At 42.9% G+C, this 17570-nt stretch overlaps 2 protein-coding genes across 3 annotated transcripts in view; both read left to right on the plus strand.

Annotated features, from left to right (window-relative positions):
• The window catches only part of LOC311058006 (clathrin interactor 1-like), a 34688-nt gene extending 29851 nt beyond the window's left edge, over positions 1-4837 (plus strand). For both annotated transcript variants that reach the window (XM_084075256.1, XM_084075257.1), the window contains one exon: positions 913-4837. In XM_084075256.1, the coding sequence (XP_083931382.1) occupies positions 913-1268 (356 nt within the window). In that variant the 3' untranslated portion in view covers positions 1269-4837. The remainder of the gene's footprint in view (positions 1-912) is intronic.
• A 1929-nt stretch (positions 4838-6766) lies between these two features.
• On the plus strand, positions 6767-13200 carry LOC311057819 (TLC domain-containing protein 5-like). Its single transcript, XM_084074917.1, has 3 exons — positions 6767-6829; positions 10968-11165; positions 12289-13200. The coding sequence occupies exons 2-3, from the start codon at positions 10976-10978 to the stop codon at positions 12816-12818; spliced, it is 720 nt and encodes a 239-aa protein (XP_083931043.1). The 5' UTR covers positions 6767-6829; positions 10968-10975; the 3' UTR covers positions 12819-13200.
• Positions 13201-17570: the final 4370 nt, after the last annotated feature.

The following is a 17570-nucleotide window of genomic DNA, read 5'->3' on the forward strand; positions in this document are numbered from 1 at the left end:
TAATCTCATAATGTACTCACCAGTGCCAAGGTTTTATTGTTGTTTTTTGTTTTTTTCACGTCGCCATAGACCCCGTTAAAATCCTTAAGAATGCGCGATGCACTGTTTGTAAACATCGTGCAGATGTCCCTGTGTCTACCAGTGAAGACCACGTGTCAAACGGGGCATCCATGTGTTAGAACGGTTTATGTTAAACAGTGATGACCGAGGAGAAAAAACTACAAGGGAGAAAATGGAGTTTTAGTGTGCGCTTTAGAATGGAGGCCGACGGGATCGGCAAAACCGGATCGCAAATAGTTCCGTTTCCGGTGGTGTTACACTGAAATGGTCTGTGTCGAAAATTGAAAAAAGTTTTTTTTTTCGAAAAAAAGGAAAAAGCACCTAGACCGTAGGGCTACGCTCTCGGCGCTTAACAGTTGGATTTAATGGACCGTAGGACTACGCTCTTGGCGGTTAATGTGTTAAGACCTGAGGCCGATAAAATAAATCTAAATCCTAACGCTTTACAAAATAGATATAAATTCAAAGATTTGCACACATTCTCACGATTTTACGAAAATAGCCTAAATAAATCTAAAAATTACACAGATGCGTTCTCGGTATTAATGGGTTAATAGACCCCTTATCAGACAACTTCAGCGCAACGCGGTTGTGAGCTTGTAGGTCAGCTATTCTCGGCACGCAATTACTTGGCACGCAATACCGTTGCGCGATTAAGTATATGGTATGTCTCGCTAGGGTGCGCCTCACTAGCCAACACACAAGAGGAGGTTGAATGAATGGTCTAATATTCTGCATAATTTCAGGGTGCGTACCAAACAACATCTGGTGCTCCCCTGAGAACCAGCCCCGAAAAGTTATGTGCACCCCTGGTGATAACTCCCTATTTTGCGTCCCCTGTGTGTCCCCCAGGCGTGCCTCCCGTCAACCTGCTGCCCCAGAACTTCGGAGGACTGAACCTCAGCTCCCCTCCCTCCGTCGTCGCGCCCATCACCCGCCCGCCCGCCAACGCCATGGCAATGGGGATGCCCGCCTCCATGGCGACGGGCACCATGGGGGGGGTGGGCGCCATGACCCCCGTCGTCAACCAAGGCGTAATGGGAATGAACATGAGCATGAACATGGGCATGGCGGCGGCTCCGATGGGGGGGATGGCGGGCATGGGGATGCCCGCCGTCGTGGGCATGCCCGCCATGGGCCTGACGACGCACCCCATGGTGCCACCCAAACAAGATGCCTTCGCAACCTTCGGCAACTTTGGAAAATAAAAGCGGGATGTGTTCGTGTGAGTGTGTGTGTGTGTGTGTGTGTGTGTGTGTGATGTGTGTGTGACAGAGACAGAGAAGGACTTGCTGCACTTGAAGACAACCTCGCAGGTTTCTCTCTCTCAGTGACACCTAACCTGCCCGCAGGAAAGCGTCTACTTCCAGGCTGGGTTTTTTTTTGCGTTTTTTTCCCCTGAAGCTGTGAGGGTAGAGGTTGTGGTCTGTGTAATGGCTGATATATAATTAGCTGTGCACGGGTGTGGCGCATAGGGGCTGTCACGATCATGACATTTTACTTGACGATTAGTTGTCTCTCAAATAATTGCGATTAACGATTTAACTGTGCTTCTGTCGGTGAACATTGGGACATTATGAAAATGAACATTCAAAATGTATTCGGCTTTTAGGCTTCGTAAACAAAAAGTGCACAGGGCAGATATGACCACTAACTTACATCATTTAATAACTTTATACTTGAATTGTGGAAAATCGGGCGTGTTGAGCTTGTAGATCTGCTAATTCCACTATATCTTTTACATTTTCGACATGGAAATGACTATGACGATTATCCCCCCCCAAAAAAATATTATCTCAAATAATTGTGATTAGCCGATTATGTAATAATTGTGACAGGCCTAGTTGCGCGCCGAAAACAGCCACATCTACACGCAATGCATTGCACTGCGCAAAAAACAAGGTGTCCGGCTATGAAAACAGATGAAAAGGAGATGTAAATTCAGTGAAAATTCCTGTATTTACATGAGCTAAACCACTCGGAAAACTCAAAGTTTTCTGAGTCAGTAAACACTGGTTTAGTACCAAATGAATGCGTGACCCCCTGCTGGGGTTGCTGCCAGAACTTGTAGCTTGTATTTCGTCGATTCTTAGTGCGCGACACCCGCGCACAAGTAAGTATAACTCAGGCTTCACACACCATCCAGAAACCCACTGAGATGGTGTGTGGATACTGCGTTACTTACATTACTGTAGTTGTCCAACAGAGGGCGGCGTATATGCCTGCACTGAGTCCAGTCGTTCTCAAACTTTTTTATTTTATTTCTAGGACCCCCATAACTCTGAGAGTGTACAAATGGAACCAAATGGACCCTTTACGGGTGGTTCCATTTGTACACTCTCAGAGTTATAAAAAACCCTGGGGGTCCCTGTACGCCCACTTTTGAGAACCACTGATTTAGTCTTACCTGATAAGCTGAGCATGATTTCAAGGCTGTATTTAGATGTCATGAGGAATGATTCTGCCTGGCTCTCATCTGCTTGTCTCCTCTCGCCTATCTTTCTCTTTCTATCTATCTCTCCATCTCTCTCTCTCTTGCCTTTACATTCTTCTTTCATTGAGTTCATACGTAGGGCTGGGCCATGCCACTTCAAACCAATATCACGATTATTTTAAACGTTTGCCTCGATTACAATTAATTAAAAAACAAAAACAAAAAAATATTGGAAAATAGCAGATCTGCAAGGAAGGAAAGCCACTCTGCTCCTGGCTTCCACAGTTCCAGACGCCCTCTGGGCTTTTCCGATGAGCGCTGCGTTAGGGAACGTGTGGAGTTTGAGAGGGTGCTGCTGAGCGAGGAGGAGGAGGACCTCAGGGCCTGCATGGAGGAGCGGCGGCGCCGGGAGCAGGAGGAGCGAGAAGAGGAGGGAAATGCGAGGCTGCGTCAGGAAAACTGGTTCCTGAAGCTCAGCCTGTCAGACATTACAAACATGTGATGCTGAATATGTGACGCCTTTTTTTTTCTCAATTTTTTTTGTGCGCCACCATTGTACAGCAAAGTATAACACAGAGTTAAATGGTTAATCCAAAAAAAATGTTGATAAGAACTTTAACGTTGCTGTCGAGCAGAAACCTCTTATCTTTTTGTGTTTTCTCGTAAATGGTAAATGGTTGGTTTTGATATATTTTAGGTTAATTGCCCAGCCCTGCTCTCTATCTCTCTCACGCTACAGTACATTCCTCTATTATCGAGCATACTGTAGCAGTGGCGGCCATTTTGTTTACCTGCTCTGGTTCCACAGATAGAAAGCTCATTCATTCAGCGATTTCCGAAAGTATTTACATTAATTATTTTAAGCCTGGAACTAAGCCATCCAGGCTCCTGGTGAATCATGACCATAAAACATTTGATTCTGTGTCAAATAATATTTGAAAACCGCAAAAAAAAAGGCAAAGAAACAACTTGCAACTTTGCCTTTTTTGCGGTAAACAAAATGGCCGGCACTACTACTGTATGCTCTATTTAGTTCATAGGTGCTCACAGAAGGCCGTCTACTTGAATTAAATTATGGAGAGCTGAAGCCGACAAGTAGCTTTTTAATTCTATTAATATTTGGTCATAACCATTAAAAGCCATATACCCTCAGAACACACACAACATGGCACGTGACAATATTCAATCATTCAGTATTTAATTCCATACTGCATTCATTCATTAATACTTAGCGTTGTGCTAACTCTTTGACTATGGTTTCTCAAAGTTGACAGACTTCCTTGTCTTGTCCCAATCTGGTGTGTTAAAAAAAATCTTTACCTCCATATTTTAAAAGCTACTAAGCTATAATAACATATATAATTGTATGACCCAATTGGGAGAGGATATTGTTAGCAACTAAATGTCAACATTGATGACATTTCCAGGGCTGTCCTCAACTAAAGAAATTATTAGTCGACTAATAGTCATAGTAATTTGCCGACTTATCGATTAGACATTTTAATCGATCGAAGCTGCAAATGCAGCTGGTTATTGGGAAAGCATTAGAATAGGTTTCATCCCACACACACCCCACCCAGGATCACTGTCGCTGGGAGGAATTACAAAGCTCTTTCCTGACAGTTTCATGTATTACCTGGAATAACACCAACCTTATACATCCAAGATGGAGTTATAGGGAGATAAGCTTCTTCAGTTTACAGAGACCATTCCAAATGATTTTGGGGTCTTGTTAAAGTGTGCGTGCGTGCTTGTGAGAGAGAGAGAGAATGACTGTGTGTGTGAGAGAGAATGTGTGTGTGTGTGTGAGTGCTTCTCTCCAATCAATGTGAATAGCGTACAGATACAACTAAACGCCTAATTTATGCTCCATCGTGCGACGGCGCCGCGGACCGAAAATAGCCTATCTATGAGCTCACAACGTATCACGTTGTTAGCTCATAGTTTGTGTATTTTCGGTCGCCGCCGCCGTGCGCGCAACAAAGTATAAACCAGGTTTTAAGCAGAGCCTCTCATCCTCACCTGAGGTCCTGTGCTTGAAATGACCAAAATCTTTATTTTGTTACTCTCAGATGGACAATTCCATAGCCGTTGATTTCATATTTTAATAATTAACTTGTGAGGTTAGATTAATTTGCGTTGTCATACTGTATGAATCAGAGCGCTTACTAAAAAAAGAATGGTTTAGTAGTTGATACAAAAATGTGAAAAAATGGAGGAGAAACCATTTTCTTTTTTTTTCCACTTTGGTTTTCTTTCTTTTACGTTGCTGCTTGTTTGGATTAGATTGTACTCGACTATATTCTGTACTTGGTTCTACAGTTCATTAAATCCTGACATGAATGATTCTGTTGATTGTGTTTTTTCTCAAAGTGGCAGGACAACCTACAGCGAGTTCATAAACATCCCAGAGAACATGCATTAAATGTGTTGTAAGTGATTTATTTTTTCTCACATCATTGTAGTTTGACAACCACTCCCTACAATATTAGCCTATACAAAAGCATTAAATGTACATCCCATACATACTATTATCAATCCAAGTGCAACAGCTGGGAAGTGTGCCATACCCTTGTAGTAGATTAGTGCTAATCTGTTAGTGGGTTAATACTGCAGTCTGGCCTTCAAGGTAATTAACTTACAATGGCAGGGCATCCTCGAAGAAACCAAGGTTATTACAGTTTTTCATTAGTTTTTATTTTTATTTCAGTTAACTAAAACATTTTTTCCAATTCTAGTTGAAGTTATTTCATTAGTTTTAGCTAACTGTTTTAGCTAACTGTAATAACTCTTGGAGAAACATTACATTATACATGTCTTGCATTGACAGTTGAGGGAATTTTGCACAAAACTTGGGAGCAAAACACCACATACTGCAGCCTACATGGTAAGGAGTTGTTTGGGCCTGATATGCCGGGGCAGCTTGTACACAACCTCAAACCTGTCTGGTCTCATATGTGGTGTGAGTCTGTAATCCATTGCCTGGAAGACTTTAGGATTGAGTGAGAAGACTAACACACTTAACTCCACCTCCATCACCTCCCAAAGGCCAGCAATGGCCCCAGGGTTGTGCGCAGGGCCAGCAACCCTGCCACGTAAAAGGCTTTGGCTACAGAAATCTCTCATCCTCCTATAATTTGAGTAACCTCTGTCTGTAGTGGTGAAGCTCACCCGGTTCTCCTCAGTGGCTGGAGCAATTGCTCTGATTTTGCACACAGCCATTGACCATTACCATCTGAACTCAACTGTGAAGCCCGTTTTTCAATTTCATCAAATCTCAGCTTCTTATTAGCGTTTATGTGTCAAACAATGGGAGTTGCCAGGTTTCGCGTGTGAAACAAGCAGCAAGGTCTATGAAAACAAGGCCAAAGGGGGGGTTGCCCGTGGGGAGGGGTGACCGCGACGACGCGCGACGTGACCCGCGGGGGGGAGGAGGGGGGGGCGGCACGACGGGACGCGCTTGGGGGAGAAACCGCGCGACATGATGTGCAATAACCCCAAGTTTGCAACTACTTTCGTCTGCGCCCTTCACCGGGTATGGTCTAGTACATGTAAATGAGTTATATGCATACATGTTTGATCCTAGGCCAGCAGGAAAAACTGGAGTCTTAACTGATATTTTAGCCATGCAAATGTTTATAATAGATGGCCAACATGTGCTGGTAAAATGGTAAATTAAATTTCCTAAAAGTAACTATCTATACACTGCTGACTAGAATAGGCAGAGCAAAAACACAAAGTAGTTGATATAAATGTCCAAGTCAATGTTGCTATTTCTCTGTTTGATTACAGTATACTGTTCACCCCATGCACACATAGACATGAAAGGGGGATCGAGCCCCTGCCCTTTTACCTGTCGGTTAAAAGTGCCCTCTCCAGACCATGGATGAAGCATTTACTATGGTGTAAAAAACGCAAATGCCTCTTCTCAATGCCCTACTCGAAGGCAGCATTCAAGAGAATTGCCCCTTCTTAAGCGCCATTCACACTGAGCACTATAATTATAATGATAAGTATAACTATATCGTTCACCATTGTATTTTTATTATAGTTGGTGTGAAGTGAACTCTGCCATCCACTTGACTAAGAACTAATTTTAAAACTATATTTTTATAGTTACAGTTATAGTGCTCAGTGTGAATGGCCCTTTACTCTGCTGAACTGGAATGCAGCATTTTATGTTGAAAGAATTGCCCTCTGTACAGAGTCAGTAGAAATCCATGCTGTACTCCGCATCTGGCCGGGCGCACATCTCCACTCAACGGACGAGGAGAGCACACAGACGCACACAGGCAAGAAGCAGACGAGTGATACGTCTTCATTTGAGACAGATAGGTATGTGTGGACCAACAAACTAAGTATTATACTGTTCATTTCAAATTATTTGTCAAGCAGGGGCCTCTGTCTGTCTCTCTGTGTGTCTCTCTCTCTCTCTCTCTCTCTCTCTCTCTCTCTCTCTCTCTCTCTCTCTCTCTCTCTCTCTCTCTCTCTCTCTCTCTCTCTCCTGTCTGTCTGTCTGTCTGTCTGTCTGTCTGTCTGTCTGTCTGTCTGTCTGTCTGTCTGTCTCTCTCTGTCTGTCTGTCTGTCTGTCTGTCTGTCTGTCTGTCTGTCTGTCTGTCTCTCTGTAATTTCACAATTTGCTATTAAATTGAATTTTGATCGATCACAACATTTCTGACTGCCAGGCACTTCTAGACAATCAAGCAAATGCGTAATACTTACTAACAGCAACTGCCAAGCTAAGCCTTGACTTTTACCGGGGCCAGTTTCAAATTGCAGCCACCTGTAATTGTGGTTTTGAAGGAGAGTAGGGATTTACACTCCTTTACGACTGTTGGTAGGGAGTTCCACATTTTTGTGGCATAGCAGGAGAACAAATTTAATCTCTTGTTTGAGCCAAATCTTGGTTGAACGTCATAAGTGGAGCTCCCTCTGGTGTTGTGATTGTGGACTTCATTGACGTTTGTGAAGTAGTTTGACAGGTACATGGGTGTCTTTGTGGTGTACTGTATCTTGTAGACCAGGCCCATTGCAAGCTAAGGGCTTTTTCAACCTGCAACTTGTCCCTGTCTGAGACCAGCAGTGCTGAGTCATCCGCAAACAAGAACAAGTTGCAGTCACAAGCTGATGTCATGTCGTTTACATATATCAGGAACAGTAAAGGCCTAGGGCCTTTAATGTTCCTTGCGGAACGCCACACGGCACACGCTCACTGGGAGGGGGGGGGGGGGCAGGGTCTGTTCACCTCCACCACCTGTTCTCTCCCCTCCAGATAGGATTGCATCCAGCTCACTGAAAGGTATCCAGTCTCTCTGTATTTTACTGAAAATCTTTCTTCTAATTAACCACTATAGCCCTATTACTTCATTGTATGATGAATGATCTACATTCTCACAATGTGTTGCATTGCTATGCGTTGTGAGCTTGTAGAGCTGCTATTTCTGACAGAACAGTTTAGACAGTTGCATATAATGACATGCCTACAATATAGGGAGGCCAGTTTGAAAGTAGTTAAAAAAGATAGACCCAAATATATACATTTTATTAAATCTGATCTCACAAGGCACAGAGCCAGGATGAGTTAAAACAGTGGTTCTCAAAGTTCTCAGGGTTCCTTACGGGGGTGTCCATTCGACACTTGTCGCTCCAAGCTTGAATTGTCCTTTACAGGTCTGTAACTCTGAGAGTGCACTAATGTAACCAAATTGACCTGCATTTGTGCACTCTCAGAGTTATGGGGATACTGTGTTTGATGACCAGCTCAGTGGCCTTGTGGTTAGAGTGCACTGTCCACCCTGAGATTAGGAGGTCGGGGTTAGATTCCCTGGCCGGGTCATATACCAAAGACTATAAAAATGAAACCCAATGCGTCCCTGCTTGGCTCTCAGCATCAAGGGCTGTATTGGGGGTGAGGCCCTGTGACGTACTAGCGTCATATCCAAGGGGTGTACTTGTACATCAAGCTGCCTCACGCTGCAGAAACAGGAGACAGGCTCCTGCGCGCCCCAGGGCCACATGCCTCGGCAAGGCTTACTTATCAGTTTGAGAACCAGTTAAAACCCAACAGCAGAGGGAGACTGCTGTGTCTGGCGACAGGTCTCACTATCCTGCTCTAAAACCATAATCCTTTAAGAGGATCCACGGTGAGATGAAGTGGAAGAATCTACTAATTGATTATAGTGCTGTAGATACGGCCTCGCTGCCACACGCTGGCAGGTCCACTGTACATGTGCTTCAAATGTAGAAAACTAAAGGAGGACATGTAGGCAGACTTCTATGGAAGCGTCTGGAGTACGGCATGGAGGCTGAAGACTGCGTTCATTTTCTTGGAGTCAGCTGTCAAGGGTCTCCCAGATAAAGACCACAAACCAAGAGAGACGGTTGAGGTAAGCTACTGGGCACACTTCACATACATACTGCTGCCAGTCTACTGGGGGGAAGTACAAGTCCAGTGGTTCTCAAACCTTTTAATTTTAAGGACCATCCTCCCCCAAGGAACCCAGAGGGTCCCTGGACCCCACTTTGAGAACTACTGTACTTACTCAATTTAGTCAGAAGCCCTTTTTTAATCTGTGCTACTGAGAAATGTCTACTGGAAGCTTGTTAGCATGTTATGGGCAGTCCCCCAACAAATAATGCTAATGCAAACGGGTGGCATCAGCTAGCCAGTAATACAACTCAACTTTATTGTCACAGGTTTACAGGTGTAATTTTGTCTTTTATCTCCATTATTGCAGTTTCATGAAAGGTGGAAATAGACAGAGAAAGAAACAACGTGTATCTGTTCATTCATACCTTTGCTCGTACCACATCCATCTTCTAACATCACCAAAAAGTTAAAAAGGAACGTTTTATCTGGAGACAGTCATACTCAAACAAAAGAGCTCTTACATGGTTCAAGCCAAGGTCTCTTCTTAGAAAGGAGAGAAAATGTGTATTGTTTAAGTCATGTGAAACACAGTTTTGTTTTGTTTTTTAAACTTGAGAGAAGTTTTTTATTCAAAAGTCTAAAGAGGAAGGTTTTATCTTGGTACTCAAAGTCGCTTTACAAGACAAAACAAAAACAACTTGTATGATGTGAACTACTACACCTGTACAGCTTCATCTAAAAATGTCATTATGGTCTGAAACACACATTTGTAAAGTTTATTAGCTTTTATTGTGGCTGGTAATTATCTGAAACTTAAAACTTTCAGTTTTTCTTCTTTCTTTCTTTCTTTCTTTCTTTCTTTCTTTCTTTCTTTTTCTCTTACTATAAACTGCAGGAAGGTTTAAACACAGTTGATACTAATTAATGTTCCATGTAGTGTAGCAGAGCTCTTTCCAGTCTGCCATGATGCACCTGAATGGAACACAACCTTAATTAGTATCATTGTTAACAACTGTGTGTACCTGCTTATTCATGTCAAAATGGCTGCAGTGAAAAAGATCTGTTCATGATGGAAATACATAGCCTAATTATTAAGCTTTGAGATGAAAAAAAGGTGAACGCCTCCTGCTCTTGAGCGTCACACTAGCAAAACAGGTAAGTGTGGTGTGGTTGGAAATTAATTATCTGCAACAGGCTGTGAATCCAGTAGGTCTCCACTCTCCAGAGGCTCTCAAACTTTTAATCATTAATCATCATTGTTCGTGGGCAACAAGGCCCTAATAGAACCACATTAACATTAATTAATAGATAATAATAGTTGTTAAAAGTTAAAGCTCTATTGTGAAAGTAGTTGCTATAACAGGGGTCTCCCTGTCCCTCCAGCTCTTCAGTAAATAGAAAATGCATTTTGTCTGGGGATGTCACTTTTGCTCACTTTTTTGGTTTTGTTTCATCACTTCCAATTTCACTCATGTATCCTATATGAGTTCTCTCTCCTGATTGGATAAAATTGGTATCCTGACCTCAATATATAAACCTAAAGATCTGGAGATATAGCAAATGATTACTATCGGAATCATAAGTTGTGTCGCGTTGAGAGCTTGTCGATCTGCTATTTTCTGCGAAAGCTTTCCCCACAATACGGATGATGTGGTTTAAGTCAGGGGTCTTCAACAGGGGGTCCGGGACCCCTAGGGGGTCCTCAGAGTTACTACAAGGGGTCCCCCAAATCTGTGTGTGATATGATTATTTGTTTTTACCTTAACCACTTGAACCCTAGCATCCCTTTTCTGAGGAGAACTTTAGCCAAAAATAGCCGATCTACAAGCTCACAACGCCTCGCAGCGCGAGGCGTTGTGAGCTTGTAGATCTGCTATTTTTGGCTAAGAGTTATAGGATTAGAGGGAAAAAAGAGCAGCAAAAGTTTATCTGAAACACAATTGTATACAATATGGAGGGGGTCCCTGCTTCATCTCTCTCTCAGCTAGGGGGTCATTGCCCCCTAGCTGAGAGAGTCACAAGACCCCTGGTTTAAGTGGTTGAGTAAAGAAATAAATATGCAAGTAGCCAAGTACTTATTCCCCTACTGTCCATGTGTTTCAGGTATAGTCATGGTGTGTGTGGAGGTGCTGTGCAGCCTGGCTGTCTGGCTGTGTCTGTACCTGCTGCTGTGCCTCACCTTCAGCCAGCAGGGGCCAGAGTGGAACTGTCGCCTGGTCACACTGTCCCACGGGGTCATCATAGTGCTGCTGACCGCCTACGTCGTGTTCATAGACGGGCCGCTGCCATTCACACATGCAGGTCAGTACTCAGTGCTCAGGCTAAAGTTACTGGTTCCCAAACGTGGGATCGGTCGTCAAATTCTTTGATTTAGATTAGATCAGGGGTCTTCAACGGTTTCCGGCCAAGGACCCCCTAGCTGAGAGAGAGATGAAGCAGGGGACCCCCTGTATAAAATTGTGTTTCAGATTCAACTTTTTTAGTTTACTTGGTCTGCTCTTTTTTTCCCTCTACACCAAACAGCTCTTTGCCAAAAATAGCCGATCTACAACGCCTCGCGCTGCGAGGCGTTGTGAGCTTGTAGATCTGCTATTGTTGGCTAAAGTTCTCCTCAGAAAAGGGATGCTAGGGTTCAAGTGGTTAAGGTAAAAAAACAAATCATATCACACAAAGATTTGGCGGACCCCCTGTAGTAACTCTGAGGACCCCTTAGGGGTCCCGGACACTCTGTTGAAGACCCCTGGATTAGATGATTAGCTTAATGTGCAACATTGTTTTCTCACTCAACAGCAAACAAATCAACATACAGTATAATACAGTATAAGTGTATACAGGGTATCTGCACATTGCTAAAGTTACAATTTAATGACTTTTCAAGGCCTTTTTAATACCAAATTGTTAAATATTACGTAAGAAAGAGGCAAACATTGTGAAAATGCGCTTAATTCATTGGTTTCCAAACCTTTCTCATGTCAATGACCTCCAAATTGATAGGTCTGACCCCCATCTGAACATACTTTGTGCCAGGGTTCAGGTCTATAAGATTTAGCGTTGTTGAAATGTTTCAACAAAAACAATCATCATGATATTGTTTTAAAGTCACATCTCCCAGCCTAGTACAGTATGTGATAAAGTGTGACATCGTCGGGTGGAAACCTCGTATGTCCAAAACGTACTTTTCAGGATTCAAATTCAAAAATAGCAAAAGTAGCTGATCTACAAGCTCAAAATGTGTCGCACCGCGCTTCAAACTTGCAGATCTGCTACTTTTGATTCTTTTGTGTGACGCTGTAGTATGATCAAGAAGGGCATTCATCTATGAAAAAAACACAAAGCTGGTATATGGAGATGAGAGGTTTCTGCCTCTATACCACTACTGGTCTAAATCTGCTCTGAGCTCATCCATGTCCGTTCTCCCATGCAGGCACGGAGAACACCAGCATGCAGACGCTGGCCCTGGCCACCTGCCTGGGCTACTTCTTCTTCGACATGGGCTGGTGCATGTACTACCGCTCCGAGGGCCCCGTCATGCTGGCCCACCACGTGGCCAGCATCACGGGCATCCTGCTGGCCCTGGGCATCGGCGAGTCGGGCTGCGAGACCTGCGGCGCCATCTTCGGCAGCGAGATCACCAACCCCCTGCTGCAGACGCGCTGGTTCCTCCGCAAGGTGGGCCTGTACGACAGCCTGCTCGGCGACGCCGTGGACCTCCTCTTCATCCTGCTGTTCGCCACGGTGCGCGTCGGCATTGGCACCGTCCTGTTCTACTGCGAGATGATGTCGCCCAGGCCCGCGCTGGTGATCAAGGTCGGCGCCGCGGTCATGTACATCCTGGCCTGGGTGTTCATGGTGGACATAGGCAGGTTCGCTTTCAGGAAAAGCCGGGCCAAGTATAAAAAGTGGTTGGAACGTTCCAAGCTGGGAGAAGACGAGGCGCACGTGAAGAATGACTGAAGAAAGATCGCTCAAAGAGTTGCGTTCAAGCGGCCGCATAAAGGAGGAAGAGGAGGACACGTGATGAAGAATGAATCATGAAGAAATCGTTCAGATGTTTGGGTGAATGACCGCTTGCAGATCTTCCTCCCGCTGTGTGGAATGTCATGGAATCTCTGACACTGATTCCCCCTGTTATGAGGCTGATTGAACGCAACGGCCAACTCTTTGCTGGAAAGACTCTTGCGGAGTCGTGTAATGGGAAATATTGTTTTTTATTTTCTCGTCCTGTTTTAAGCAATTTTTATGAGATCATCTGGGTATTACAGTATTTGGTCAACAGTTTGTATTTTATTTTTATTTCTTAATAAAGCAGCGTGTCTAACATAAATCGGTCGGGAATTCAGCGAGTTTAATTGTGGAGAGACCTGCTTCAATAATAGACATACCTGGGACATGCATGCAGTATTATCTATGGGCCAGAGTGGGGTTGTGCTTCGACTGTCCAGGAATCATTGATGCTGCCTTGCATTTCTATAAAAGCAGCAGGTGTTTAACACTGGGGATGTCTTTCAGTCACTGATAAGATTTGTCGGGGGAGCCAGCTGTGAGTCCGGTGCATACAGGTTTTTCGGCACCACGGAGCATGGGCGTAATTGTGAAAGGCAAGCTTTATCCCTCAAATCTAAAGTGTCATTCCAATTGCACGACCCGCTATTCTGTAAATCCATGCTTTGATGAGACGGGGTGCAAGAGAATCTCTTTAGTGTACTTCATTGTGAATTGTCATTACTTGTGTTGCTTTCAGGTTCAGTAACTGCCACTACAACAGCTAAGCTTCAGAGACTGCCACAGCAGGTATTATATTTACTTTTATTGACTATATTAATTTCAAAAACAAAATAATTAAATGTTTCCACTTGACAATTAGCCTTTTCTTCAAGCTACGTGCACAGTTTCCCTTGTAGCTGGTAGCACAATGATGATTAATGTTTGCTGGAATAGAGTCCATCCCCTGGGTCGTAAAGTCATTTCTCTATGGAGAATAACATTGGGTCATCTTAGAATGACCCAATGTTATGTTATGTTGTTAGAACAAAAAGAAACAAACTGTCTCTGGAATATTGTCAGGGAGGTGGCTCTGTATCGTTTATGATAGTCAGTCACTCATATTTGATACAATCTGTTTCGGACGAAAATTAATTCGGCGGAAGTAACATTAGCGTTTTCTCACCGTCAGTTGATGTTTCATATCCATAAGAGTAAAACCCGCCGGGTCATTTGTTTATTTTTGGAACACAGTTCTTATTTGACGCGATATTAAACACGTCTATGGGGATTCAGAACGGGGGAGAAGAAACGCGACCCAGGTAGGATGTGTTAATTACGTCAGACTTCGGTGCTCTATGCATGTGTTCTGAGCATCATGGTTTGCTCCGTTTGCATTTCACTTCTTATTGTCTGAACTCATTTTGCTGAATCAACTGGTTTAGATTTGTAAGGGTGGGTGTACACAGGTTTAAACTTAGCAGATCTGCTTGTCTTAACATTTAGGCTAGTCGACTAAACGTTTGCAAAACTATCTTTTAACCATCAGTGAAATTTGTTGCTGTCACTACGTCAGAGACTGCCACTAAAACAGACTCTGCATCAAATGTTATGCAGATCAGCCATTTTGGCATTTGGTTCTGCTTCAGCTGTTGTATCATTACACTTTTGAGGGGTGGTTGGACATGTTGTCCAGGTGTTTTGGAGGATGTTAAAACCAACACAGGCTTTCAAACAAAGTATTTGTGCTGCCGGGTACAGAAAAGGATTTTGTTTCCAAAGGATTGCTTGGTTTCTGTCTTCCATTTCCATCTGCTATGCTTTTAATAGCTATAAAATGTATTATTTGTTCTTGGCTTCTTGATTTGATTTTATTAGACATTATACAGGAATAACCCATGTTACATCATGTTCATCGGAGAAACGTCAAGGATACAAACACAAGAAAGTCGTGCGACTTATTTCCATTGTGGTCCTTGGTCTGAGACAAACAATATTGCAACAAAATACATACAGGTAGACAATACAGCAATATATAATACAATCAATAGCTACACTAGCTACAGCATAAATACATATAAACACATTGCTAATATAAGTGACCCTGCTATTCTGTAAAATGCTCTAAAAGCCATGCTTTGACCCTTATCTTAAAAAGGAGATGGCTGCTGATGCTCTTTATAGTCAGGGTTAGCGAGTTCCAGTTAACTGCTCCTCCAAATCTAAATGAGCGTTTTCCCATTTCAGTGGTGAACGTGGGCATGGTCAGGTCTGCTATGCTGGCTCTGGTTAGGTGGGGATGGGCTTCGCTACGCTTCTGAAAAAGCTTACAGAGGTACACAGGGGCGCTGTTGATGTAGATATTATGCACCTGTAGTCAGCTGTAGTTGAACTGACCTTGCAACATGGTCCCTTGCAGACAGCCACAAGACAAGCCTGACCAACCTATTTTGAGAAACCTGCAACTTCTCTTTCAGGGCTTTGGTTAGGCCACCATACCATGAGCCAATAGCATAATCGAAACAACATAAAACCAGTGAGTTTGCTAATGAGCGAAGACTAGCCGAGCCTGTTGTGATCCAGGTCACCCTTGGAAATTATTTTTAATCTCAAAGGGATTTCTGCTGGTTAAAGGTTAAAATAAGATAAATGTAGAATTATTATGAAGTTAAATAGAAAAAATAGAATTAATATCAAGTGTTGCTTTAAGCATTGTAACCCTAGCATCCCTGTATGGGGGGAAATAATAGATCTACAAGCTCAACGCAGCTGGTTTGGGCCAAGATTTTTGAGGGGGGAAGATTTGGTAGAGGTTTGGGTTGTGTAGTTACCTTGCCATGATGTAACTCCAAAGGTGGCCAAGAAATCACAAATAATTGCTGTAGAAATTAATCATTCAAAATGTTCCTCATTACAAAGTCACTCTTTTAGCCCGTAAACATAGGCAAACAAAGCCGATTTAAACAATATAGAACATCACACAACCCAGTACAGTTCGTTTTTGTTTTATATAAAAATGTCAACTTCCTGTTGGTTTAGCTATTTTTAATAGGAATAAAAACCCTGACTGGATCCGAATCTTCAAATAGTAAAATCAACAGGAAGTATACTAGTTCACAATCAATTGATAAAATAATAAACGCGCTCTGAAAATGCACAGGGGCCCACCCATCTGACCAAGCCTGCCGTGTTAATTAGATTTTCAAGAGGGCCCTGATCCAGAAAAAAGGGTTGGGAACCGCTGTACTATATTCTAAAGGTTTTATTGCAGTTTTTACTGGCTTTTGAAATTGTTGCTGTCAGGCAGAAACCTCTTATCTCCATATTGTAACCTTTTTGTGTTTTTTCCCTTAAATGAACACCCTACTTCATCATACTACACGTCACACAAAACAAAAGCATTAAAAGTAGCAGATCCACAAGCTCGAAATCGGTGCAAAGTGGCGTTTTGAGCTTGTTGATCTGCTACTTTCGTGTTTTTTTTATTTGAATCCTGAAAAGTAGGGTTAGGGTTAGGGTTAGGGTTAGGGTACTTTTGTTACCTTATCGACTCAGGTTTGTAGCTGCTGTCTGCTGACTGTGTTGAATTACTAACGGAAGGCTCACCTCTCACAATGCCTCCTTTCTCCCACAAGAGTGTGCAAGGGGAGTGTCTGTGATATTGTCCTCCGAAACATACACACACACACACACACACACACACACACACACACACACACACACACACACACACACACACACACACACACACACACACACACACACACACACACACACACACACACACACACTGCTGAGTCATACAAGTGTCAGTGGGGGAGCATGTCCGGCAGCATAAAGACAGACAGACATAATGCAACATGAAACTATGATGAAAGGGAGTTGGGGTAGAGTTGATTTTATAATTGGCAATATCCCCTCTTTGCATCGGTCTATTAGCGGTTCATGTGAATTTTTCATTTATTATATTTTATTTTATTTGGGGGAAAGCTTCCAGTAATAATGTTTTGAATACAATGGACCAAAGTATGTTCTGCAACAGATTGTAAACATTCAATATAAGTGATATGTTGAGGATTTATTCATACATTAAAGGAGACACACCATGAATTTAAAAAAAATATTTGATATTTAATATCATATGGTGTATGTCCCTCAAACCATTTTCAAAAGGTTTGAGCCTAAATCAACACTCAGATATACTCATCCCAAGTCAATTCTCTCAGGCTTATAAAGCACTTTCAGCTGCAATACCAAAACGTCCAGTTGGCTAGGGGGGTGCTGTACTGCGGTACTGAGCAATTCTGTCTGTCAAAATACATGGGCAGAAAGTTTGGTGAGGTAAGCAAACTTGCCATTCTGAGATGGCCTGTTCAGACACGCCCATTCTGAAAATCTCTGAAATGAGAATGAATGACTGAATGTTAAAAGAAAATATTTTTTGGGGTACAAGAGACACTGGGGAGCCAAAAAAATACAAAAAAAAATAAAAAAAAGTGAAATTCATGGTGTGTCTCCTTTAAGTAAATTGCATGTCTACTTATACTCAGCAAACTAGTCCTTACTTCAGTTGGTTATCATAACACATTATTACCTGTGGCACAGCCTGTACTTACTTACCCTGTAATGCAGTAGTCACTCGCTTGGGTGAGAGAGGGACAGAGAGACTGAGACACAGAGGTGAGACTGAGAGAGAGATGCAGAGAGACTGAGAGACAGAGCGAC

This window comes from Gymnoscopelus microlampas, assembly GCF_963454915.1.
Source record: "Gymnoscopelus microlampas genome assembly, chromosome: 12".
Taxonomy (NCBI): domain Eukaryota; kingdom Metazoa; phylum Chordata; class Actinopteri; order Myctophiformes; family Myctophidae; genus Gymnoscopelus; species Gymnoscopelus microlampas.

Bases quoted from the DNA above. Each gene is read 5' to 3' on its own strand.
- LOC311057819 (XM_084074917.1), top strand. From the start codon at position 10,976: ATGGTGTGTGTGGAGGTGCTGTGCAGCCTGGCTGTCTGGCTGTGTCTG. The intron at 11,166-12,288 runs GTCAGTACTCAG...TCTCCCATGCAG, and splicing joins GCTGCCATTCACACATGCAG to GCACGGAGAACACCAGCATG.